The sequence below is a fragment of the Petaurus breviceps genome, unplaced genomic scaffold, assembly GCF_028583685.1.
Source record: "Petaurus breviceps papuanus isolate PSGF00001 unplaced genomic scaffold, PetGlider_PUasm1.0 90903, whole genome shotgun sequence".
Taxonomy (NCBI): domain Eukaryota; kingdom Metazoa; phylum Chordata; class Mammalia; order Diprotodontia; family Petauridae; genus Petaurus; species Petaurus breviceps.
Genome location: NW_027187376.1, coordinates 10,513,504 through 10,535,277, shown reverse-complemented (window position 1 = coordinate 10,535,277; position 21,774 = coordinate 10,513,504). Strand labels below are relative to the sequence as shown.

At 36.8% G+C, this 21,774-nt stretch overlaps 1 protein-coding gene across 1 annotated transcript in view; it reads left to right on the top strand.

The window, feature by feature from the left end:
* The window catches only part of UNC80 (unc-80 homolog, NALCN channel complex subunit), a 219,338-nt gene that overhangs the window by 57,644 nt on the left and 139,920 nt on the right, over positions 1–21,774 (top strand). Inside the window, exons 14-19 of the mRNA XM_069075228.1 lie at positions 2,769–2,935; positions 4,869–4,961; positions 13,032–13,246; positions 13,620–13,726; positions 18,602–18,698; positions 21,381–21,553. Of these exons, the coding sequence (XP_068931329.1) occupies positions 2,769–2,935; positions 4,869–4,961; positions 13,032–13,246; positions 13,620–13,726; positions 18,602–18,698; positions 21,381–21,553 (852 nt within the window). The remainder of the gene's footprint in view (positions 1–2,768; positions 2,936–4,868; positions 4,962–13,031; positions 13,247–13,619; positions 13,727–18,601; positions 18,699–21,380; positions 21,554–21,774) is intronic.

Genomic DNA, 21,774 nt, shown 5'->3' with positions numbered 1-21,774 from the left:
AGGGAGATTTGGGGGAAAATAGTAGACTGGAGAAAGTGTTCTATTTTGTCGCTGTTCTTTCAGCACCAGCAGTCAGTGATTCACTGGGGAACCTTAAGAGTACAATTACCTCTCTTTATTCCACTTTCCCAAATGCAGAATTGCTGAAATGAGAAAGAGGAAAGTAGAGAAGGATTTATTAACCACTCATCTTATGAAGATCCTCTGATCATTTGTAAGATGTCTGCAATGGACTTTGAGCTCCATGAAAAAAGGTTTCTAAAGTAGGCTTGGATTTACTCAAAATTGTTAAGTCCAGTCCTGGCCTGAGCATGGGAAGTTTTGAGTGAACTCCATGCTGAAAATGAATTTACAAGTAATCAGGAAGTGACAATGGAATAGTGTATATGAGGCTACCCCAAACCATACAATTATGAAATTGATAGTTTTAGGAAGATCTTGGAAAACAGAATGCCCTCTTAGTAGATAGAGGTGCAAAATGACCCATTTCAGATAAGACAAGTATGTGAGTTCATTTTGCCTGATTATACTTATTTGGTGCACAGGAAGGTTTTACAGATGGGATGGTGATACCAAAACAGGTAAGAGAAAGAAAGGAGAGAATGCTCATTAATCATTTAAAAAATACATAGAAGAGGGTAGAAAGAAGTTCAGAGGGGGCACAGACAAGTAGGGCATTGTTGGAACTAACACATCAAATTTTAAATATATTTGACAAAACAAGCCATACACACATACACGTTTCACTGTTTCATATGCTGTCCTCTTTTCCTCTTTTAGTGAGTGGGGAAATGTTTGTGGTTTTGGCATGTTGCATTCATAATAACCAAAAAAAAATTTTTTTAAATAATAAAGAAGGCTTGGGTTACAACAAAATCCTAATGATTTGTAACACTATTCCAAATCATCTTTGCTTTTGTTATTAAAGCAAATATGCTATAGAATGATTGCTATTGTATGTTAATTGAAGGATATGGTCTGACATCATCTATTCCTAATAGCACTATTAGGTTAATTAAACTGTCCTTGGGAACTTAAACAGTCAACTGGGAAGGGCCTGTTAGAGGTGATCACTTAATTGTTTCAGAAGAAATTGTGGCTTGGGATAGCTCAGCCAAAGCTAACTGAAAGAGGTGCCTGCAGATCCATGGTGGGTTCTAATCACTTGTAAACGTGACAACCTCATAGGCACCATCCTGCCCATTAGCACCTAAGTGAGTTTGTGGGGAAATGTAACACAATTCTTGCCCAAATTAAGAAAATCATTTAGAACTCTAAAGATTCAGATAAACAAAGCAGTACCAAGGGAAAGCTATTTTTCCTGACTTGCAAAATCATCAAAGCAAGGTTCTTGGTGACTGTCTCAAATACCTTTTAGAGGGTTTGCTTAGACCCCTTCTAGGCCCCACCCCTCCACTGATTACAAGCAAGACAATTTCATCACAAATACCCATATTTCAAATTGTGTTAACACACCAACTGTGCTTTGACTGTCCAAAATAATTCTTTAGATCCATACAGAACAAATCTGCCTATTTAGATAGCAGCTTGGGCTAGAAATGGACAGATTTTTATGAGAGAGCTATAAAAGTAGCATGTATTCCTGAACCTATCCATTATACTACATCATCTTTGAAATGATCAAGCTTGTTGCAAAAGACCTTTCAAGGAGAATTATGCTAATTTTATCTGAGGTGGAGATAATTTTTAAAAATGTTTTTGGACAAAAGTCAAAGACTGCTACCAAAAACCCCAAAGGAATAGCCTCCCTCTATTTCCTCCTATGATCATAATTTAACAATTGTCAGTAGAAGTCTGGGAATTAAAGAGCTGGCCCTACAGTTTAATAATTATTATATGTATATATATAATTATTATATTGTAGCTGATGATCTTCTTGAAGTCTAAAGCACTACAATTGACCTTATTTTTAAGTTATTTTTTTTCAATTGCCAAAAATCTATGATTTCTACATACCACTCACCTTCCCACTAGGGGAAAAAAGTTGTAATTAATATGTGTAGTTAAGGGGGGAAAAAACTATTCCTAAATTGACCATATCCACAAAGTATATATTTTTTTCATTTTTTTGCCCAGAGTCTGTCCATTCTCTGAAAGGAGGTGTGTAGCAAGCCTTGTCATCAGTCCTGCAGAATTATGGATGGTTATTGTGTTGATCAGTGTTGTCCTTCAAAGTTTTGTCTTTGCGATTTTTTTTTTGTTATTATATCCATTTTTCTCCTCGTTCTGCTCTTTTCAGTCTTTTGGTTCATACCAGTCTTCTCAGATTTTTCTGAACTATGTCTCTCACCATTTCTTATAGAACAAATGGCTTTCCATTCCATATACTGTATGTGAACATATATATTGTATATGTGTATGTTTGTGTGTATAAATGAATGTATAAATACATACAGACTTCAAAATGTGTTTACCATTTCCAATTTATGGGCACTCCCTTAATTTCCTGTTCTTTGCTACCACAAAAAGAGCTATTATAATTATTTTCACACATGTGTCCTTTTCAAATTTCTTTGATCTTTCAAGTATAGGCCTAGTGACACTTAACTTTAACACCCCTAGAGATGTAGGATGAAATTGTTCCTCAAGTTTTCAATTGAAAGATTTCTGTGGCATTAGCCCAGTGGGAAATCACCCATTTAATTAATTTCAGCACTATTCTAAGCCTTCTTTTTTAGACTCTATGAGAAAACTATGTTGATCAAGTTTCCTCTTTCCTGCTATACCTCATGCTTGTCATTACATAGGGACTCTATTGTGACATCCGGCAGCTGGTTCAATTCATCAAAGAAGCTCATGGAAATGTTTTCAGAAGGGTTGCCCTGAGTGCCTTGCTCGACAGTGCAGAAAAGTTAGCCCCAGGAAAAAGATCAGAGGAGGCAGAGCAGGACTCAAAACCCTCAGGGAGCAAAAGGTATGTTGGTCTGTGGGAAGGGAACTCTGAGTGTTTCTATCATTCTTATGACAATGTGCTATTTTGCTCTTTTGCATTTTGTGTTCAGACCCAGCAATGCCAGTGACTTTGGTAGATATTAGTCAGTAAAACAATTAGAACTCTTCAGATTATTTGTTCTCCCCTTAGAAAGACACGTGATTTACATCAACTCCCCTATACTTGTGATTAAAGTTAATGAAGAAATTAGCTAATGAAGCAAAATTGTATGCATTTTATCAGGTATTTCTTGATGTTTATCATTTTGATCTAGGAGTAATAGTGAAAGATGCACCATTTTCCAATCTCTATAATAGGATAGATCTATGGATCAATTGGTTATTAGGGATCTTAGAGGTGAGGAACTCCCTCTATCAATGAAGGCAAGCACCTTGTCTGCAACTTCTAGCCTTAGTTGCCTAGGGGACTGAGAAGGTAAGTGCTTTGCCCAGGGTCATGAGCAGTATGTGTCAAAAGCAGGACTTGGCCCCAGATCTTCTTGGCTCAGATACTAGCTCTGTGTCATAGCTGCCTTTTTAGACATGGCCGAAGTAACAGGATATGCTTGATAAACAAAGGCAATTTCCTAAACTATTTTTCCTATCAGAAATATCAAGCTTAGTTTGATGAATGTTGTGTGAAAAAATTGATGTCCTATTAGATACAAAGAGAAACCTCTAAATTTTTTTCATGTCTTTTGTTTTTGCATCAAAGTCATTTCTGGATGTACTGGACATACTAATCTCACGTGCTATCACATCTCACATCTCAATTGAAACTCAATTAAACCCTCCCTCAAGGAAAAATAGTTTGTCCCAAAACACCAAAAACCATATTATGTATACCATAAGCAGCCAAAATAGTCATCAGCCTCTGTAGCAATAGAGAGGTATATTTAGCATCTAGTCTCTAGGACCAGAATTAATTTTTCAATTATTCAGTTTTTCTTCCTTTTAATAATCTGGAAATACTTAAATTTGAGGTTCTTCATGCTCTATGAGTTAATAGCTTTGTTTGGATAATATATTATTTTAATGTAAAAAGGGATATAGCATATTGGATAGAGAACTAGCACTTAAGCCAGGGGATCCTGGGTTCAGGTGTTGCCTCTGAAACATACTGTTCTCCTGGGCAAGTCAGTCATGTCTTTGTGCTCTAGACCAGTGGTGTCAAAATCAAAAAATAACTGGGGGCTACTAATCTCTACATAAGGATCCCTGTGAGCAGCATATTGACTTGGTTTTAAAATGTTATATTATCTTCATTTGGTTATATTCTTAGTTATTTTTGTTAAATGTTTCCCAATTCCATTTTAATCTGATTCTGGCCTTGCCAGTGTTACAGGCCATATGGGCCACATGTCATCTCTGCTCTAGATAACTCTCTTAGATTATGAGTCACAGATTCCTCATGTAAGATTTCTGTATACTAGTAAAATCACAGTTCCAGTGTCTCTCCCTAGAGGCTACATTGTATAGTAAATTGTGTAATCCAGAGAGCTGGACTTGGAACCAGGAAGGATTAAGTTGGTCTGCTCCAATACACTCTGTATGATGCTGGGCCAATCCCATATCCTCTCAATGCTAGGCAACTCTCTAAGACTTTAAGCTGGAGAGGTGTTCATATGCATTGATAGAGGGAGCTTTCCCACCCAGGAATTCCTTATTATCAATAAAATAACAGGTCCAGTCCCTTTCCTACATTTAAAAGGGGCAACCAAGAGCTAAATCCCCATTTTTTGTACCTTAATATCAAGTACACATTATTAAGTGATGGCATTTTCAAGAGGATTAAAGATTGTGTTTTAGGATTGTGTGTGTTAATCAGTATCAAGTATGTTTTTACAAAATGGCTGCCTACTTTATTGAGTGGAAATTAGCACATTTTAATTGATGGAATGAACTATTTCCCTCAGGTCAGAGGCTGGACTTGAGAAAGGCCAGGCATCATCAGCACCTGATGAGTGTCGCAGCTACATGTCTGGCCGACCCTTGCAAACTCCAGAGCAGTAAGTATCAGAAGACTGGGTCCCAGAGATATGTCCCAATAGTTAGTGACTCTTTAGTGAAGGAAAAAGTTTACCATAGAATTATTGAATTGTTCACTGAAATGACTCACATTCATTTGTTTCTTTCTGATTCTTCCACCTTCATCCTATGCTCAGCCTTAATCATCTCATAACTAGACCACTTTAAGAGCCTCTTGGATTCTGCCTATATTGTATTCTTTCTGTAGTCTATTCTAAATACCATGAAAAAATAAATTTTTGAACATCCCAAAGTCACCCTTCTGCTCAAAAGTTTCCAATTGCTTCCTATTGCCAGTAAGATAAAAGTCAAATCTTTCAACAAATACCTCTCTGACTGTTCAATCTTATTTCATTTTTGTCTTTATAATTATTTAATTTTATTTAATTTTTAAAATCAATTTTCTCTCAAACACTTGTAATAATTTGTATAGTCAAGCAAACACATTTCTGTATTATCTATCTACATATATATTCTGTATTATCTATCTATCTATCAATCTATAAGTCTCATTCTTTACCCTGAATCCATCATGCCTCTGTCAGGAAATGGGTAGCAGGCTTTATCATCAGGTCTCAGAAAAGGATCATAATGTTGATTAGAGTTCATAAGTCTTTCCAAGTTGTTTATCTTTACATTGTTATTGTTATCAAATAAATTTTTCTCCTTGTTCAGCTCATTTAAGTTTGAAACAACTCCTGCAGGCCTTTTTAGGCTTCCCTAAAACTGCCTCTTTCATAATTTCCTACTATACAATATTCAGCTATATTCATATGCTATAATTTGTTCAGTCATTCACCTAAATGTATTAACACCTCCTTAGTTTCCAATTATTTGTCATCACAAAAAGCGCTGTTATAAATATGGTTGTATATATGACTTTTGCCTTTCTCTGATTTTGTTTTTTAGGTTTTGCCTCATAGTGGTATTGTTTGGGCAAAGAATATGCATAGTTTGGTAAATTTATGAGCATAATTCCAAATTGCTTTCCAAAATTAATGAACCAACTCACAGAGCTCTACCAACAGTGCATTAATGAGTCATTTTTCCTTTTTGTCAGCTTTTCCAATCTGATGAGTGTGAGGTAGAAAATCAGAGTTGCTTTAATTTATATTTCTCTAATTATTAGTAACTTGGGGCATTTTTTTTTCTTAGAGCTATCAATAGTTTGGATTCATTCCTTGAAAAACTGTATAATCATATCCTTTGATCATTTATTAGTTGGGAAATGCAACTTTTAAATTTGAATGAGTCTCATACACACATACATATATATATATATATATATTGAATTATTCACTGAAATGACTCACATTCATTTGTTTCTTTCTGATTCTTCCACCTTCATCCTATGCTTAGCCTTAATCATCTCATAACTAGACCACTTTTAAGAGTCTCTTGAATTCTGCCTATATTGTATTCTCTCTGTAGTCTATTCTAAATACCATGAACAAATTAATTTTTTGGAGATCCCGATGTCACCCTTCTGCTCAAAAATGAATGTGAAATGTATGATTTCTGTGATATACAGAAATACATGAATTTAAAAGCCTTTGCACAAACAAAATCAATGCAGTTAAAACTGGAATGGAAACAAGTAACTGGAGAAAAATCTTTGCAATGAATTTCCCTGAGAAACTATATAATATATAATATTATATATGAAATATATAATATATATTATATATAAGCATAATTATATAATGTAGGTAATTATACTTATATATAATTATATAATACAATACTGTAATATATATAAGACCAATTCAAATATATTACATTAATAATATAATATAACCATATAAAATAATATATTTTAATTTTATATATGCATGTATACATACACATATACATATATACATGCACATGTGTGTGTGAATACATATAACTTTCTCAGGGAAATTCATTGCAAAGATTTTTCCCCAAGTCACCTGTTTCCCTTATGATTTTAACTGCATTGATTTTGTTTGTACAAAAGTTTTTTTAATTAACACATTCAAGTGTTCAAATTGTCTTTTATGTATTGTGATCCTCTTTTCTCCTCCTTGTTCATGAATTATTCCCCCAGACAGAGTTCTGATGATCTTATGATGTTTCCCTTTATGTGTAAATCACATTTGTTCCCAGAACTTATCTGGGAATATGGTGTGAGATGTTTGACTTATACCTAGTTTGAGTCAGACTGCTTTCCACTTTTCCCATCAGTTTTTGCTAAATAGTTCTTACCCCAGGAGCTGAGGGCTTTGGGTTTATTGAACATGTTTATTTGCTTTATTTGTGCACCTAATCTTCTCCATCAGTCTTATTTCCCAACCTGAGAACTTCAATCCAGCCAGCCTTCTTACTTTGTCCCAGACAGACTTAGAACATCTTTATTTTTGACTATAATCCCTTGTGTTTGCTGTTCTGCTCACCTGGAATGCCCTTCACCCTTCTCTCTTCCCATTCATATTCTACCCATTCTTCAATATATAGCTAATCTATCACTCTTAGTCCTCTGAGTATTGTGATCTCCTTTGTTCCTCCCTTTGTCTTATAGCACATCTTGCTTATCATACATCAAATAAATAAGAAGATTCATAAGAAAAAAACTTTAAACTGAAATGTTAAAAAGATGTTGTTAATTTTTTTTTCCACTGGTCATGTGATTTCACCAGTGTGGCAAGCCTAGTGTTTGATAACCCAAAGACCTCTGAAGCAAGAAGTCACTATTATCAAAAATTTCTAGGAAAACTGGGAAGCAGTTTGGCAGAAACTACATATAGACCAACATCTCTCACCGTATTCCCAAATAGGAATTCTACAAATGGTATTTTCCAAATGGATAAATAAGTGATGATATAAACAATTAGAGGAATGAGGAAGAAATAACCTTTTAGATATGATAGGGGGAAAATTTATGACTGGAGAAGGAATTTCCTCTAAAAACACAGATAGACATCTTCACAACTTTATAGCCTTATAGAGTTCTTTGGGGCATTGTAAGGTTAAGTGATTTGCTCAGGATCATGAAGTTAGTATGTGGCTGGGTTCAGACTTGAAATCAGGCTTCCCTGATTCCAAGACTTTTTTTTCCCACTTTTTTTATCCACTTGTCTAGTAGTGTCAAATAGAAATGGATGCCTATGGGCTGCATATTGTCTTAGAAAACCACAAATTAACATTATCTATGTTTATTGTATATTTATTTATTTTGTTAAGTGTTTCCCAATTACATTTTAATCTGGCTTTTCTGACCACATTTCCGACTTTTGCAGGCCAAGCACCAATTTGGCACATCTTCACTACATCATGTAGAACTCTCAATATTCTACCTATTATTAACAATGATTATTTTTATGATATAATTTCATAGCATAGCATGAAATCACTTATTGAGATAGAAAATTGTTAGGCTAGCTTATACTTCTTACTTTATTCTATATAATATCCCCAACTAAATTATAAACTAGGTGGTAAGAGTTGTTTCTTACACATTTGAAATCCTTCTTTGTTCAATAACAAATCATGTTAATATAGTATCACTCTTAAATCTAAGGCATTTAGCTTGAGGTTTTTTATCTTCCATTCCTCCTGTGTTCCACTTCTTTTTGGCAAACACAAACTCATATTATGTCCACAAGACTCTTACCCTGGAAGCTCACTTCACCACTGACCTATTCTCATATCGGAAGCACCAGAGCACTCTGTGCCCCTGTGAGTTGTTCCTCTCATGGACTGATCCCTCCCAGAATCGCCATATTAAGAAGGGGACTGAGGCCAAACATGTCTTCATTCCTCTCCAAGCTGCATTGCTGACTCATCTTCACAGAACTTTCTTTACCATATCCCCATGCTGGGTACCTTTACTCCATCTATACACTTTTCAGCCCCCTTTTATGAGTTGTCTTTCAATCAATAGAAAATAGATTCTTTGGGGGTAGGGACTGTCTTCCTTCCTACCCATATTTGTATTCCCAGTGCTTGGCACATAGTAAGTGCTTAATAAATAGTTCTTGACTTGACTCAGGATGCAAGAAAAATCTTTATCTGGAAACAAAACTCCTCATATGAAAACAGAGAGCAAATAAGCAAGGTCCAGATAGAGTCAGAAACTCCAGAGTATAGCAATGCCAGTTGACTAGACATCGATGACATAAGGGGAGAAAGAGTGAAGAGGGGATAACTTCACCTTCTCCCACAGCACAATGAACAGCAACATGCAGACAGGCAGCAAATTCTATGCTGTAGAACTGCTCCTAAGTGGGTGAATAAACTAGACAGGGCTTCAACCCTCTCATGATTGTGGTTTGTAACATGAGAAAGATGGTGACATGACTTGCAATTGAATTAGATTTGAGTGAGGAAGGTCTGTGCAAAGTCACCAGCCTCATTTTCTTCTACAGAGCCATCTGAGTCCAGTGGTCACGTATAGATCTGGATGACTGGAGATGGCCCAGGATGCAGCGGGAGACCTTGGCCTTTTTAAGCTAAGGTCTTTCCGAGGTCTCACTTTGAGTGAGGCAATGCCCGCTCAGGAAATAAGTCTAAGAAGTGTCAAGGGGTGGTCCCTTTAATAAAAAAAGAAAGAAAGAAAAAACTAGTAGGGGAAGACCCTCAGGGTTGAATATTTGTGTATTTATATTTATTCTGAATCAGGAGGGCCCATAAAGCTTGGGCAGAGGCCTATTGTTATCCAATCACTGAGAGCCCAATCACTTATGATTATTTTCAATGTGGAGCAGCAATACCCTTCCTTGCCTTCAGCTGATCACTGAATCCATCCTTTCCCCCTCTCATCTCCTAGGAGATTAAAAATTCTTGGATTTGCCCAGTGCCTCAAGGCTTCTATATCACTCCCATGGTATTTCAGTCCCTTCTTCAAACTTCCTGGAAGATAAAGGTCATCATTCTTTGGTACTGCCTTCAGTGACTACCAGAAACTCTGTGTACTCAAAGGGAATAAAGACTCAAAGACTTACTCAATTAGTATGTTGAATGTTGAAGTACTAATAGCTGGTGGAATAAAAGTAATACATTATCCTATTTTTGAATAAACATAGCTTCCCTTTTTTCCTTGAATTCTGATACTTTTCCAATTGGGCCCCATATCCAATGCCTCTTTATCAATTTTTCTACTTCTCACACTGGCAAAGCCTAAAGATATCAAATCAGTGTTTCCATGGTGTGACAGATGTGGTAAGTCTTTAAAAAATTGTAATAGTGCTATAAAAAACTCATTAATAACCCTTTCAAGCTATGGCAGAAAACCTATTTGTTATTTAACTGCAGGTGGCTCTGATACATATCCTATAAACATGTACCTCTCTTTATCTGTAATCATTTTATAGTCATCAACACATATTTCAGTAATGTCTTATCAGCAGCTATTTTTACTCCAAACAGAGCAGATACTGAAGCCTTCCTTTTGCAGAAAGGGAAATTAAGGCATAAAATAACAAAGAGGGTCCCAGGCAAATCCAAGAAAAGGAGTTACACTCAGACTCATAGAAACTCACAGACAGAGCAGGTATCAGATACCATTTAGGCAGATCCCTACATGAATGAGAATCTCCATAATAAGTCCAACAAATGTTATCCAGTCTTCACTTAATATGTCAAGTAAGGGATGAGGGGGGTGGAATACAGCAGTGTAAAGCTGTTGTTCACCCTCCCCTCTCTCCCCCCACTTAGCAGTTCATTCTACTTTCTTGTAGCTGTAATTGTTAGGGGAAGGCAGCTAGGTGGCATGGGGGATAGAATGTGGACCTGGAGTCAGGAAGACTCACCTTCCTGAGTTCAAATCTGGCTGTGTGATCCCAGGCAAATCACTTTGCTCTGTTTGCCTAACTCAGTTCCCCATATGTAAAAGGAGCTAGAGAAGGAAATGGCAAACCCCTCCATTATCTTTGCCAAGAAAACCCCAAAATGGGATCACGGAGATTCAGACAGCACTGGAATGACTAATCAGCGACAACAAAAATTGTTAGGGTATTTTCCCTAATATCAAGCTTCTTTATAACTTCTAAGCATTGTTTCTAGTTTTTCCTTCTGATCTAGACCAAGCAGAATAAATGTTTCTTTTTTGTGTCTTCATAATTGCTTCCAAACCTGATTTCTTGCCAAGAATTTCATCCATGTAATACTAGCTATTCCCTTTGAAATCTCCCCTCCCAAAATATAAAGTGAATGTCAGACACTCTGAGACTGGCATTTGCTGATCCAACACATCCCACATGATGCAGTTACCCACGTTATAGAATATGTAAACAGTCCATCCTATTTGGGTGCAGTAGCACTAGTGTGGTGGTAAAGGAAAGTCCCCTGGACTTTCCAGGGAAATACTGTGATAGTGATGGGACCTAAGGGGGGGAGACTGACAGCCAAAACAGCAGATTTCCTCCAACCATGGCAACAACATGAGACAAGGGACTGGTCTGTGATTCTTTGCTTCCTCCTTGAACTATGCCTTAAATCCACAATTGACTTCATGTGTGTCTCCTAGATCTCTCCTGTTGACACTGTAAGACAGAGCTACCATGGCCCACCTTATTTATGGCTCTGCACATACCTACTTACTTTTTAAAATTTCCTATTTTTCCTTTGCCTTTGTTCTTTTTAATCTTCTTTCTTTCTATAAGGGTCACATTGACTGAGTAATACTCAAACTAATAATGGTTTATAAGTTCTCATTTCTCTAGAACTCGTTATTGATATAAACCCATTAGACAAAGCTAATGTACCACCCTCTCCGGCAAAGTTGATAAATGGTCCCACTGGATGTCTTTTTCCCCTTCAGAGAGTTTACTCATACCCTAATCAGAATGTCATGAATTCTCTGTAGGTAAGAAACTGCACGAAACATGAATATTTTATGTGACCCTACAGAGGAATTTACTTCTAACGAACTAGCATAGGTTCATTTTAGAACAGAAAAATAAAACGTCAGGTTAACAAATAAGAATTCAAAGGTCATGAATCACTGGTAAGCCTTGGGGAGATGAATTGGATTCTGTATATATTTCTCCATAAAAGCTGCATGAAAAAAAATGAATATCTTGCACAGTACCTAGGAAAGATTCCAAATCTGTCTCCAAGGTCTACAAGCAAATTTTAAATTATTGTTTAAAATCCCATAAACACAGACTATATTACTTGTTTCTGGTTCATGTTGATTTCCAAAACCTAACTTAAATGTCTCAGATTTCATTTCTAGGTAGTTGGAAGCTTCAGTCCCGAAGCTTGATAATAACTGTTACTAGAATAAGAATTACATAGTTACTGGTGTTTTAGAAAGAATTGTCTCTGCTATCGTGACTCACAGGCACTAAAACATTCCTCAAAGGAGGCATTTACATATTATTTTAAAGAGTAAAAGCAAATAGAAGAAGGCACATCCATTTGACACTATAGCAATATGTCTTTGGGAGGAATCAATAGAGTGTTTTGCTGGTAAATATTTAACAACCAGGTCTCAGGGGGGAAGCAGGCTGTGAAATAGTGTGTGCAGTATGTACACTTTTAAGTTTAATCTGCATAATTTTTTATCCATCAGTTTCTTAAGTCTAGACCATCGTCAACAAAATAATAACTGAAATCCTGATTTGTAGCATTTCCCAATTTCTGAGATATAAATGCTTATCCTGGAAATTTAAGAATCATGTCTCAGGAACCAGTTCAAGCTGACTCTAGCACACCCCTGAGCCAATATCATATCAAGCCCTTTGGGAGAGGCAAAATGTTATAGTGGGAAGGGTGCTAGATTTGGAGTTAGGAAGACCTCAGTTCAAATCCCACCTCAAACTCTAACCAGCTGTATGACCCTTAGCAAGCCACTTACCTTGTCTGTGTCACTGAGTTAATTACACCCAATTTCTAAGACCTCTTCTGCTTCTAAGATCTTCACTTTTCCCCACACTGTGGTGCTTCCCTTGTCAATAATAATGATAAAATTATATAAGAGGTAATGCACATTGGCAAGATTAGGAGAAAAATGAAAAAGAAAGTAATTTTGTCCTAAGTGTAGAAAGTGAGTCCTGCTGCTATTAATCCTAGATTTTGTTTGCTCACAGTGATGAACAGATGCAAGGGGCAAACCTGGGACGCAAAGATTTCTGGCGCAAGATGTTCAAATCTCAGAGTGCGGCAAGTGACACCAGTAGCCAGTCAGAGCAGGACACATCAGAGTGCACCACTGCTCACTCAGGGACAACCACTGATAGGCGCTCACGCTCACGGTCTCGGCGGATTTCACTCCGAAAGAAACTTAAACTCCCCATAGGTAAAAGTAGGTCTATTTATTTACTTGTTTCTTTATTAACTCTTTTGTACTTAAGTATGTTTGCAGTATAAGAGGGAGCAGAAATTCCACCCAGTTGAATGGAAGAATATTGCTATTTCATCCTGTCAATCAATCAAAAAGCATTCTCCAAGCATCATATGTCCCAGGTAGTGTCCTAGGCAATGGCTATGAACCATATTATTTAAAGCCCAATCCTGCACATTTTCATCCAAGGCATATGGATTGAAGAATTTCTCCTCATTCATATTCTATCATATCGTGGCACTTTCCATATTTTAAGGACATATGCTGGGATTCTTGCTTGACTGAGTTTGGAGAGAATACTGAGCTGTGTTAATAGACTTTGTCTATTAAATAGGAAACTGGCTAAAGAGATCCTCTCTCTCGGGCCTAGCGGATGGTGTGGAAGATCTCTTGGACATTAGCTCAGTAGACCGGCTATCTTTCATCAGGCAAAGCTCAAAGGTAAACTAACCATCACTTGTTGGAAAAGTTAGATGACCTCATAAAACTTTCAATGCTGGGAGTATCATAGGATGATAGATTTTGGAACTATAAGGGACCTTAAAGGTCATCAAATACAATTTTCTCTTTTTATAGATGAGGAAACTGAGACAGAGAGGTTAACACAATTAGTCACACAACTAGTGAGTGTGAAAAGTGATATTTGAACCTGGGTCTGCTTGACTTCGATTCCAGTCCTCTATTCATCCTCAGGAGTCCACTGAGGTGTGATTAAAGAGGCTTTTAAAGTGAATAAACTGAGAAAAGTGACAATGAATGAGGAGTAATCATCTGTATGCATACACTTTTGAGAGAGATAGTTGGCATAGTAGATGCAGGTCTAGGCTTAGAATCAAGATGTTAGTTCAAATAATGTCTCCGATGTTTACTAGCTATGTGACCTGAAACAAGTCGCCTAACTTCTTCTAACCTCGGTTTTCTAGTCTATAAAATGAAAGACTTTGATGCTCAACCCTCAAGGTCCCTTCCAGCTCTGTCTATAATCCAAATTTGGCAGGTGTTTAATGTTGAAGATAAACAGTTTATGGGAATCTTGGTGTTGTGGAAAGAAAACACACTATTTATAATTTAGAATAAAAAGCAGTAAAAGTTCAATGTGATCTATTGTTACAAGCCAAAGTAGGGAAAAACATCATTTGACACATAGAAAAGGACTTTACCTTCTGAATGTGAGTTATTTCCCATAGGCACTTAGCACACACAGAAACCACAGATGTCCTGACTACTCAGGCATGGACCTTGTAAATACTTTGTTGTTAGAAGTGAAGAGAAACCGATTTTGTGATTTGCTAGTCTCTCTAACATTCTCACCTCCTCCACAACTCCCCTGCCCATACTTGCCTGGAAGGAAGGAAACACCAGTCCACTTTGCTTTCTAGTCACCTGTCTAGGCCCAGTAACTTCCTCTCCTTCCCTTCTTCTAGCTTTCCAACTACACACTGCTATCTACGGCCCTGAAAATTCTCTGCTCTGAGACCAGACTCCTGAGGATGTTGATAACCTACCTGAATTCACTCCTCGATGATTAACAAATTCTCACCCTGTCATACACAGTTCCCTACATTGAAAACCTGGACTTATATTTCACGGGGGAAAAAATGTGGGGACACTTGCAGAGAGCTTCCTCTTCCCCTCTCCTCATCTCATCTCACGTTAGTCAGATGCCTTTTGCCACTACCTTTTCCACTCTCTTTGTCCCACAGGAAGAAGTGGCTCTTCTGTTGCCAAGGATAACCCTTTTATGTGCACAGGTGATTCCATTCCATTGAATCTTCTCCAGCATATTGCTTCCCCTGTCATCATTCTGTGACTAATCTTTGATCTCTTCCTACTTAGGGGTTGCTTCTCTACCTACAGATATGCCCCTGTATCTACCAGTCTCATAAAAACCGTAATTGGTCCATCTATCCCAGCTAACTATTATTCCATATCTCTCCTCCAATTTTCTTGGCTAGATTTCTTGAGGTCATCTATAATCAGTGCCTCCATTCCTCTCCTTTCTCTCTCCTTAACTCTTTGCAATCTGGCTTCCAGCCTGATCACTCAAATGACTGTTGCCTCCAAAGTTACCAATGATTTCTTAATTACAAATCAAATGACCTCAGCCCCTTTGACCTCTCTGCAGCTTTTGGCAGTGGCCTCCTTGCTGTTCCTCACATTCACAGAACTCCAGAGTTGGGATTTGAATTCAGTTCCTTTGATTCCATTCGGTGATCTTTCCATCTCACCATAGGTGTTATTTTCTAACCTTTTCCAATCCATGACATAACTATGGATTTTCTGGGATACTTCCAACCTGTCATGTGCTAGTTCAATCACTCTGTCAACAAGACCACATATCCCTTTAAATGTTTCATGCATACATACATACACACATATCATACACGCATACATACATACACCGTTCATATACTCTGCTCCACAATCGTAACACCTTCCTTTACTCTCTGCCCCTCATGGTCAGAAATTAACAGAAGGAAGTGAGGAAATAGAAAATGAAGCAACACACCAAGACCTCCATGATATACCAGCATTACATTAAACTGACAAAGGGTGTCATTCAAGTAGTATGTAGGCTCGTTCCTTTTAGAACTAAAGTTTATAATACAAAAATGACTTTATTTCTTAAATCAATTATTTACTAGCATTTCTCTTCATTAGTATCTTGTTAAAAGTGTTTTTTTTTTCTGTTGCTTCTGTGAAGATTTTGCTAAAGGAAATGTGGGTATGTACAAGTACCGGCTCTGGAATTAAAAAATCCTACTCTGATGTTGCTTTAATCATGGGCAAAGCATTTCATGTCCCTGAGCCTTCTTAATGCCCATGATGAGATGGAAAGAGCACTTGGATATGGAATCAAAGGAACTGAGTTCAAATCCCTACTCTGGATTTGTAAAATGAAGTAGGACTTGATGACCTTTGTTGTCCCTTCCCCACTCTAGATTCAATAAACATTAAGTATCTACTATGTGCCAGGCACTGTGCTAAGCACTGGGTATGGAAAAAAAGACAAAAGATAGTCCCTGCCCTCAAGGAGCTTACAATTCAATGAGAAGACAACACACAAACAAATATATACAAAGCAAACTATATAGAGAATAAATAGGAATAATTAACAAAAGGAAGATGTTGGAATTAAGAGGTATTAGAGAAGGCTTCCTGTAGGAGGTGGAATTTCAGTTGGGACTTAACAGGAAAACTGGGGAGATCATTATTCAGAGTGGAGGAGGGAGAGCATTTCAGGCATGGGGACCAGCCAGAGAGAATGCCTGGAGCTGAGAGATAGAATGCCTTGTTCATGGAATAGCCAGGACATCAGTATCACTGAACCAAAGAGTATGTCTTGAGAAAAAAGTATAAGAAGACTGGAGAGGTAGGAAGGGGCTAGGTTATGAATGGCTTTGAGGGCCAAACAGAGGATTTGTTTTTGCTCCTGGAGGCAATAAGAAGCCACTGTCTCTGGTCTTGAATCTTTTTCTGAACTTGGAGTCCTTTCTTATTGTTTATTTCAATCAGTTAACATGCATTTATTAAGTACCTATTATATACGAGGCAATATTAGTTCCTGGAGATATAATATTTTGGTTTCTTAAAAATTCCAAATTTAGTAACCATAAGCCAAAAGAAGTTTTCAAATGAACAAACAAGATTTTCATTTGATCATAATAAAATCACAATCTTCAAATTATTCAATAATGTGTATAAGATTTACTTCATGGGTGGCTAAGTGGCACAGTGAAGAGAGCACTGGCCCTGGAGTTAGGAGCACCTGAGTTCAAATCCAGCCTCAGACACTTAATACAAAACTAGCCTTGTGACCTTGGGCAAGTCACTTAACCCCAATTGCTCTACCTTCCCTCCTCCAAAAAAAAAAAGGATTTACTTCAGAGAAGAAAATTAGTAGATAGAGAGTTGGCCTGCAAGGCTGAAAGAACTTGGTTTCCAGACTTGCCTCTGACATACTGGCTGTATAACCCATGGAAAGTCACTTAAACTTTCAGCATCCCAGATAACTCCTTAAGATTACAAATTGCCAGTCGCTGCTCTGCATCAGAGGATGGAGTTTGTTTCTCACTGGTTGCCCTCTATACAGGTGAAATCACAGCCCTGGAGAAAATGATGAAAATAAAGAACTTTTACAAAAGAAAATGGCAACAAAAAGATGACTTGTTTCCATAAGCCATTCTCATTTTCTTTCCTTTTTAAAATGCATTTTGTTGCTGTTATTACTCCTGCCTTGGGATTTTGAAGTATGTTTTAAAAAATGAGAACTATTGGACCAAGGAGAAATAAATTTTAATTCTTAGAACAAGAAACATGATTTCAAGGTTAAGCTTAGTGCCTTATTGACAAATTAATTTATGCTGAGTCTTGGGCGGCTAGGTAGCACAGTGAATAGAGCACTGGCCCTGGAGTCAGAAGGACCTGGGTTCAAATCCAGCCTCAGACACTTGACACACTTACTAGTTGTGTGACTTTGGGCAAGTCACTTAACCCCAACTGCCCTCCAAAAAAAAGGGCGGCTAGGTGGCGCAGTGAGTAGAGCACTGGCCCTGAAGTCAGGAGGACCTGAGTTCAAATCTGTCCTCAGACACTTAACACACACACACACAAAAAACTAGCCGTGTGACCTTGGGCAAGTCACTTAACCCCAATTGCCCTCCAAAAAGCAAAAAAAAAAAATTATGCTGAGTCTATCTAGGAGAATTATTTTACTCTCTTTGGATCTATTTAGCATTTGATGATCCATTTAAAGTTGCTTATAAGAAGGAAAACTGTGGTTTTGCTGATGACTTTGCAGAGGCTCCCTTGAATGACACACTGGGAAAATAATATCACCATTGTTCACCAAATAATTTTCTCAATGTTTCATTGTCAAAAATCCAATCTGCTTTATGGCCATGATGCCATTTATTTTGCAATATCTTTATCAGCATGTGAGAATATACTACAATGATTAACCCAGACTATTGAAGAATCCTGAAGAACCCGAAATAAGTTTATGTGCTAAAATAAAAACAAAAAAACTCGCTTCATTTCCAAGGCAAGGATTAGAGTCACACCAGAACATGCTGCCATACAATTTAACTTTATTCTTTTTTTTGTTTGTTTATTTGTTTTCTTTTTTGGAGGGGGAAAGGCAGAGCAATTGAAGTCCAAGATCTTGCCCAAGATCACATGGCCAGTAAGTGTTAAAGTGTCCGAAGTCTAATTTGAACTCAGGTCCTTCTGATTCCAGGGACAGTGCTCTATTCACTGGGCCACCTAGCCACCCAATTTATTTTTATTCTTAATACCAGTTTTCTATTTTCTCAGGTTAAGTTCACCAGTGCAGTGAAGCTATCTGAAGGAGGACCAGGAAGTGGGATGGAGAATGGAAGAGATGATGAAGAGAATTTCTTCAAACGACTTGGTAAATGACATGTAACCCTCAGAAATTAATTTAGGTTTCATCACACTAAGTAAAAAAAAATATGGTTAAATTGAAAAATTTATTCCCATTTCTCCTTTTCTTTTTCTTTTCTTTTCTTTTTGGAGGGGAGAAGGCAGGGCCATTGGGGTTAAGTGACTTGCCCAAGATCACACGGCCAGTAAGTGTTAAATTTCCAAGGCTGGATTAGAACTCAGGTCCTTCTGACTCCAGAGCTGGTGCTCTATTCACTGTGCCACCTAGCCAACTGATTTCCTTTGGTTTTTCTTTCCCTTCTATCTGCCTTCCTTCTTTTCTTTCCCTTTTTGCCTTTTTCTCTCATTTTAAAATAGTTTCATAATTCCTTTATACCATTTCTATTAGTTATCTTCCTTTCCCTTGCCATTTTTCTTCTTGATTTGTTATTAGAATCAAAATGCTATAGGATGTGAGAGTTGGAATAGATCTTAATGGTCATTTGATTTAACTTTCCATAGATACATAGATAAGTATTTTTTTTACTTATACATACATACATACATACATACATATGCATTTTTAACAACTTTCCTGACAAATTTTTATCCAGCCTCTGATTGACTCCTACTAGGGTTAGAAAGCTTATTACTTCATAGCTCTCCAAAGAGTTTATTCATATGTCTGTCTTCCTAAAGCCCATTCAACATTGATCATTTTCATTTTTTACCTTTTCTAAACTGATGGGATTATGCCGTAGCATAAGATTGCAATAGCTTTCGTGACTGACAGCACAGTTGAACTTATATCAAGCTTATAGACACTTCAGTCATTTTTAGACAAAGTACTATCTAGCTACTCCTCCCTTCTACTTTATTCCTTGAAATTGTGTTTTTTTTAACCTTCATACAGAATTTTACATTTATTCCTACTAATTTTATGTTTTTAGTTTCAGAACAATTCATTTTAAATTCACATGTTGTCCTCCAGTGTGTTAAGATATCCTCTTTGCTTTGTGTCTTCTTTAAGTTTCTCTCTCTATATATTCCATCTAAGCCTGTATCCAAGTCATTGAGAAAAAATTAAATAACACAGAACCACACACAGAGATATGAACAAAGGGTGGGGAACTGGTGGCCTCAAAGCCATATGTGGCCCTCCAGGTCCTCAAGTGTGGCTCTTTGACAAAATCCAAACTTGACAGAACAAATCCCTTTAATAAAAGCATTTGTTCTGTAAAACCTGGACTCATTCAAAAGATTGCACTCAAGGACCTAGAAAGCCACATGTGACCTTGAGGCTGCAGGTTCCCCACCATCCAAGGCATTCCATAGACAACAACTTGCAAGCTGACTTCCCTTCATTAATGACTATTCATTTTGCTAACCATTCAACCAGTACTATAATCACATAAGAGAACTATCATCTAGTCCACATCTCTCCATATCTTTTACCAGGCTATCATGATACTTTATCAAAATCTTCATAGAAATCTAGGTTATTCCTTTATACAGTATTCTCTAGATCTATCAGTTCACCAGCCCTAGTTAAAAAAAAAAAAAAGAAAGGAAACGAGGTTAGTAAAGTATGGGTTCTTTTTATGACATAATATTTTTATTTCATTAAATATTTTCCAATTCCATGTAAAAATTAATAATATATATTTTTTAAATCTTTAGTTCTGAATTCTCCCTATGATCTGTTCTTGAGGAAGTTATTCTGGTTTCTTATATTCATTGTGTACTTTTCCAGATGCCCCATAATCTTCCTTTTAGAAATATTTTCTAGAATTTTGCTAGAAATCGAAATCATTATCAATAACCTGCAGTTTTCCCTTTCCATTCTCTTTCCTTTTTTGAAAATCAAGAAAATACCTGGTTTTATCCAATCTTGTAGTATTTCTTTTCTCCGCCATCTTTCAAAGAACTTCCTATCAGGAGGAGTTACCTGGAATTATCCAAGTCATCTAAATCATTGGTCTCTAATTTCTTTATGTCCTTACTTATCTTGGGTATCACTATTAGTCATTTTTATTCTGTCCTTTCCAGTTCAAAGAGATTTTCTTTAAGAAAAACAAATGAAAAATAAGAATTAAATAGCCTTCTATCTTTGTACCATCTCTAATCCTTGTTTCACCCACCCCCAAACAATGGTCTTATCTCTTTGATCCTCTTCTTTGTCCCACTAGAACAACAAAAACCCCATTATTATTATTATTATTATTATTAAATTTCCTGGGCAGCTAAAGCTTATGCTTAATTTTAGTATTCCTAGCACTTTTCTTACAGGATTGTGCCATGTTTTTGTATTAATTCCCCCATTATCTGCTTTTACTTTCATCTACTTCTATGCTAGAATTTTCATTCTTTAGGATTTTCCCTGTATATCTAGCCTCAGATTATATCATGTGACCCATATTTTAATATGTTTCCCTTGTATATTTTAAAATAAGACTATAATTTTATTTGCTACCAGATTCACTGAATACCTGCAATCTCAGTCAATAGGTATGTTTAGATCAGCACTTAGCACAGTGCCTGCCATATATTAAGTGTTTAATAAATATTTATTGATAGATATTTATTAGTTATTGATTTAGATTGGAAGAGAAGAAATGGGAGTAGGAATGAGTGAAACAAATTATTTTCTTAGCTCTTTTAAATCTCTGCTCCAATTTTCTCTCTGGCTGGATGCTGTCTACCTCTTCAGGTTGCCACAGTTTTGATGACCATCTGACCTCCAATCAGGAGGGGACGAAATATAAGAATGTAGTGAATCTGGGAGCAATTAGACAAGGCATGAAGAGATTTCAGTTTTTGTTAAATTGCTGTGAACCAGGTACTATTCCTGATGCCTCCATCCTGGCAGCTGCCCTAGATCTGGTAAGTAATTTTAATGTTCTAAAACAATCCTTTCCTCATTTTCCAAGTGACACAGTCAACTGAGATAAGCACAAATTGCTAATCTCAAAGCTTTCTCTGCATGGCAAAGCAAAAAGTGGGCAAATGGGTCTCAAATGGAAATATTTCAGTTTAAGTAAATTTCCATGTGTGATTCAACTTCAGTTTCCAATTCTTATACTTGCCTTCTACTTTTGAAACTC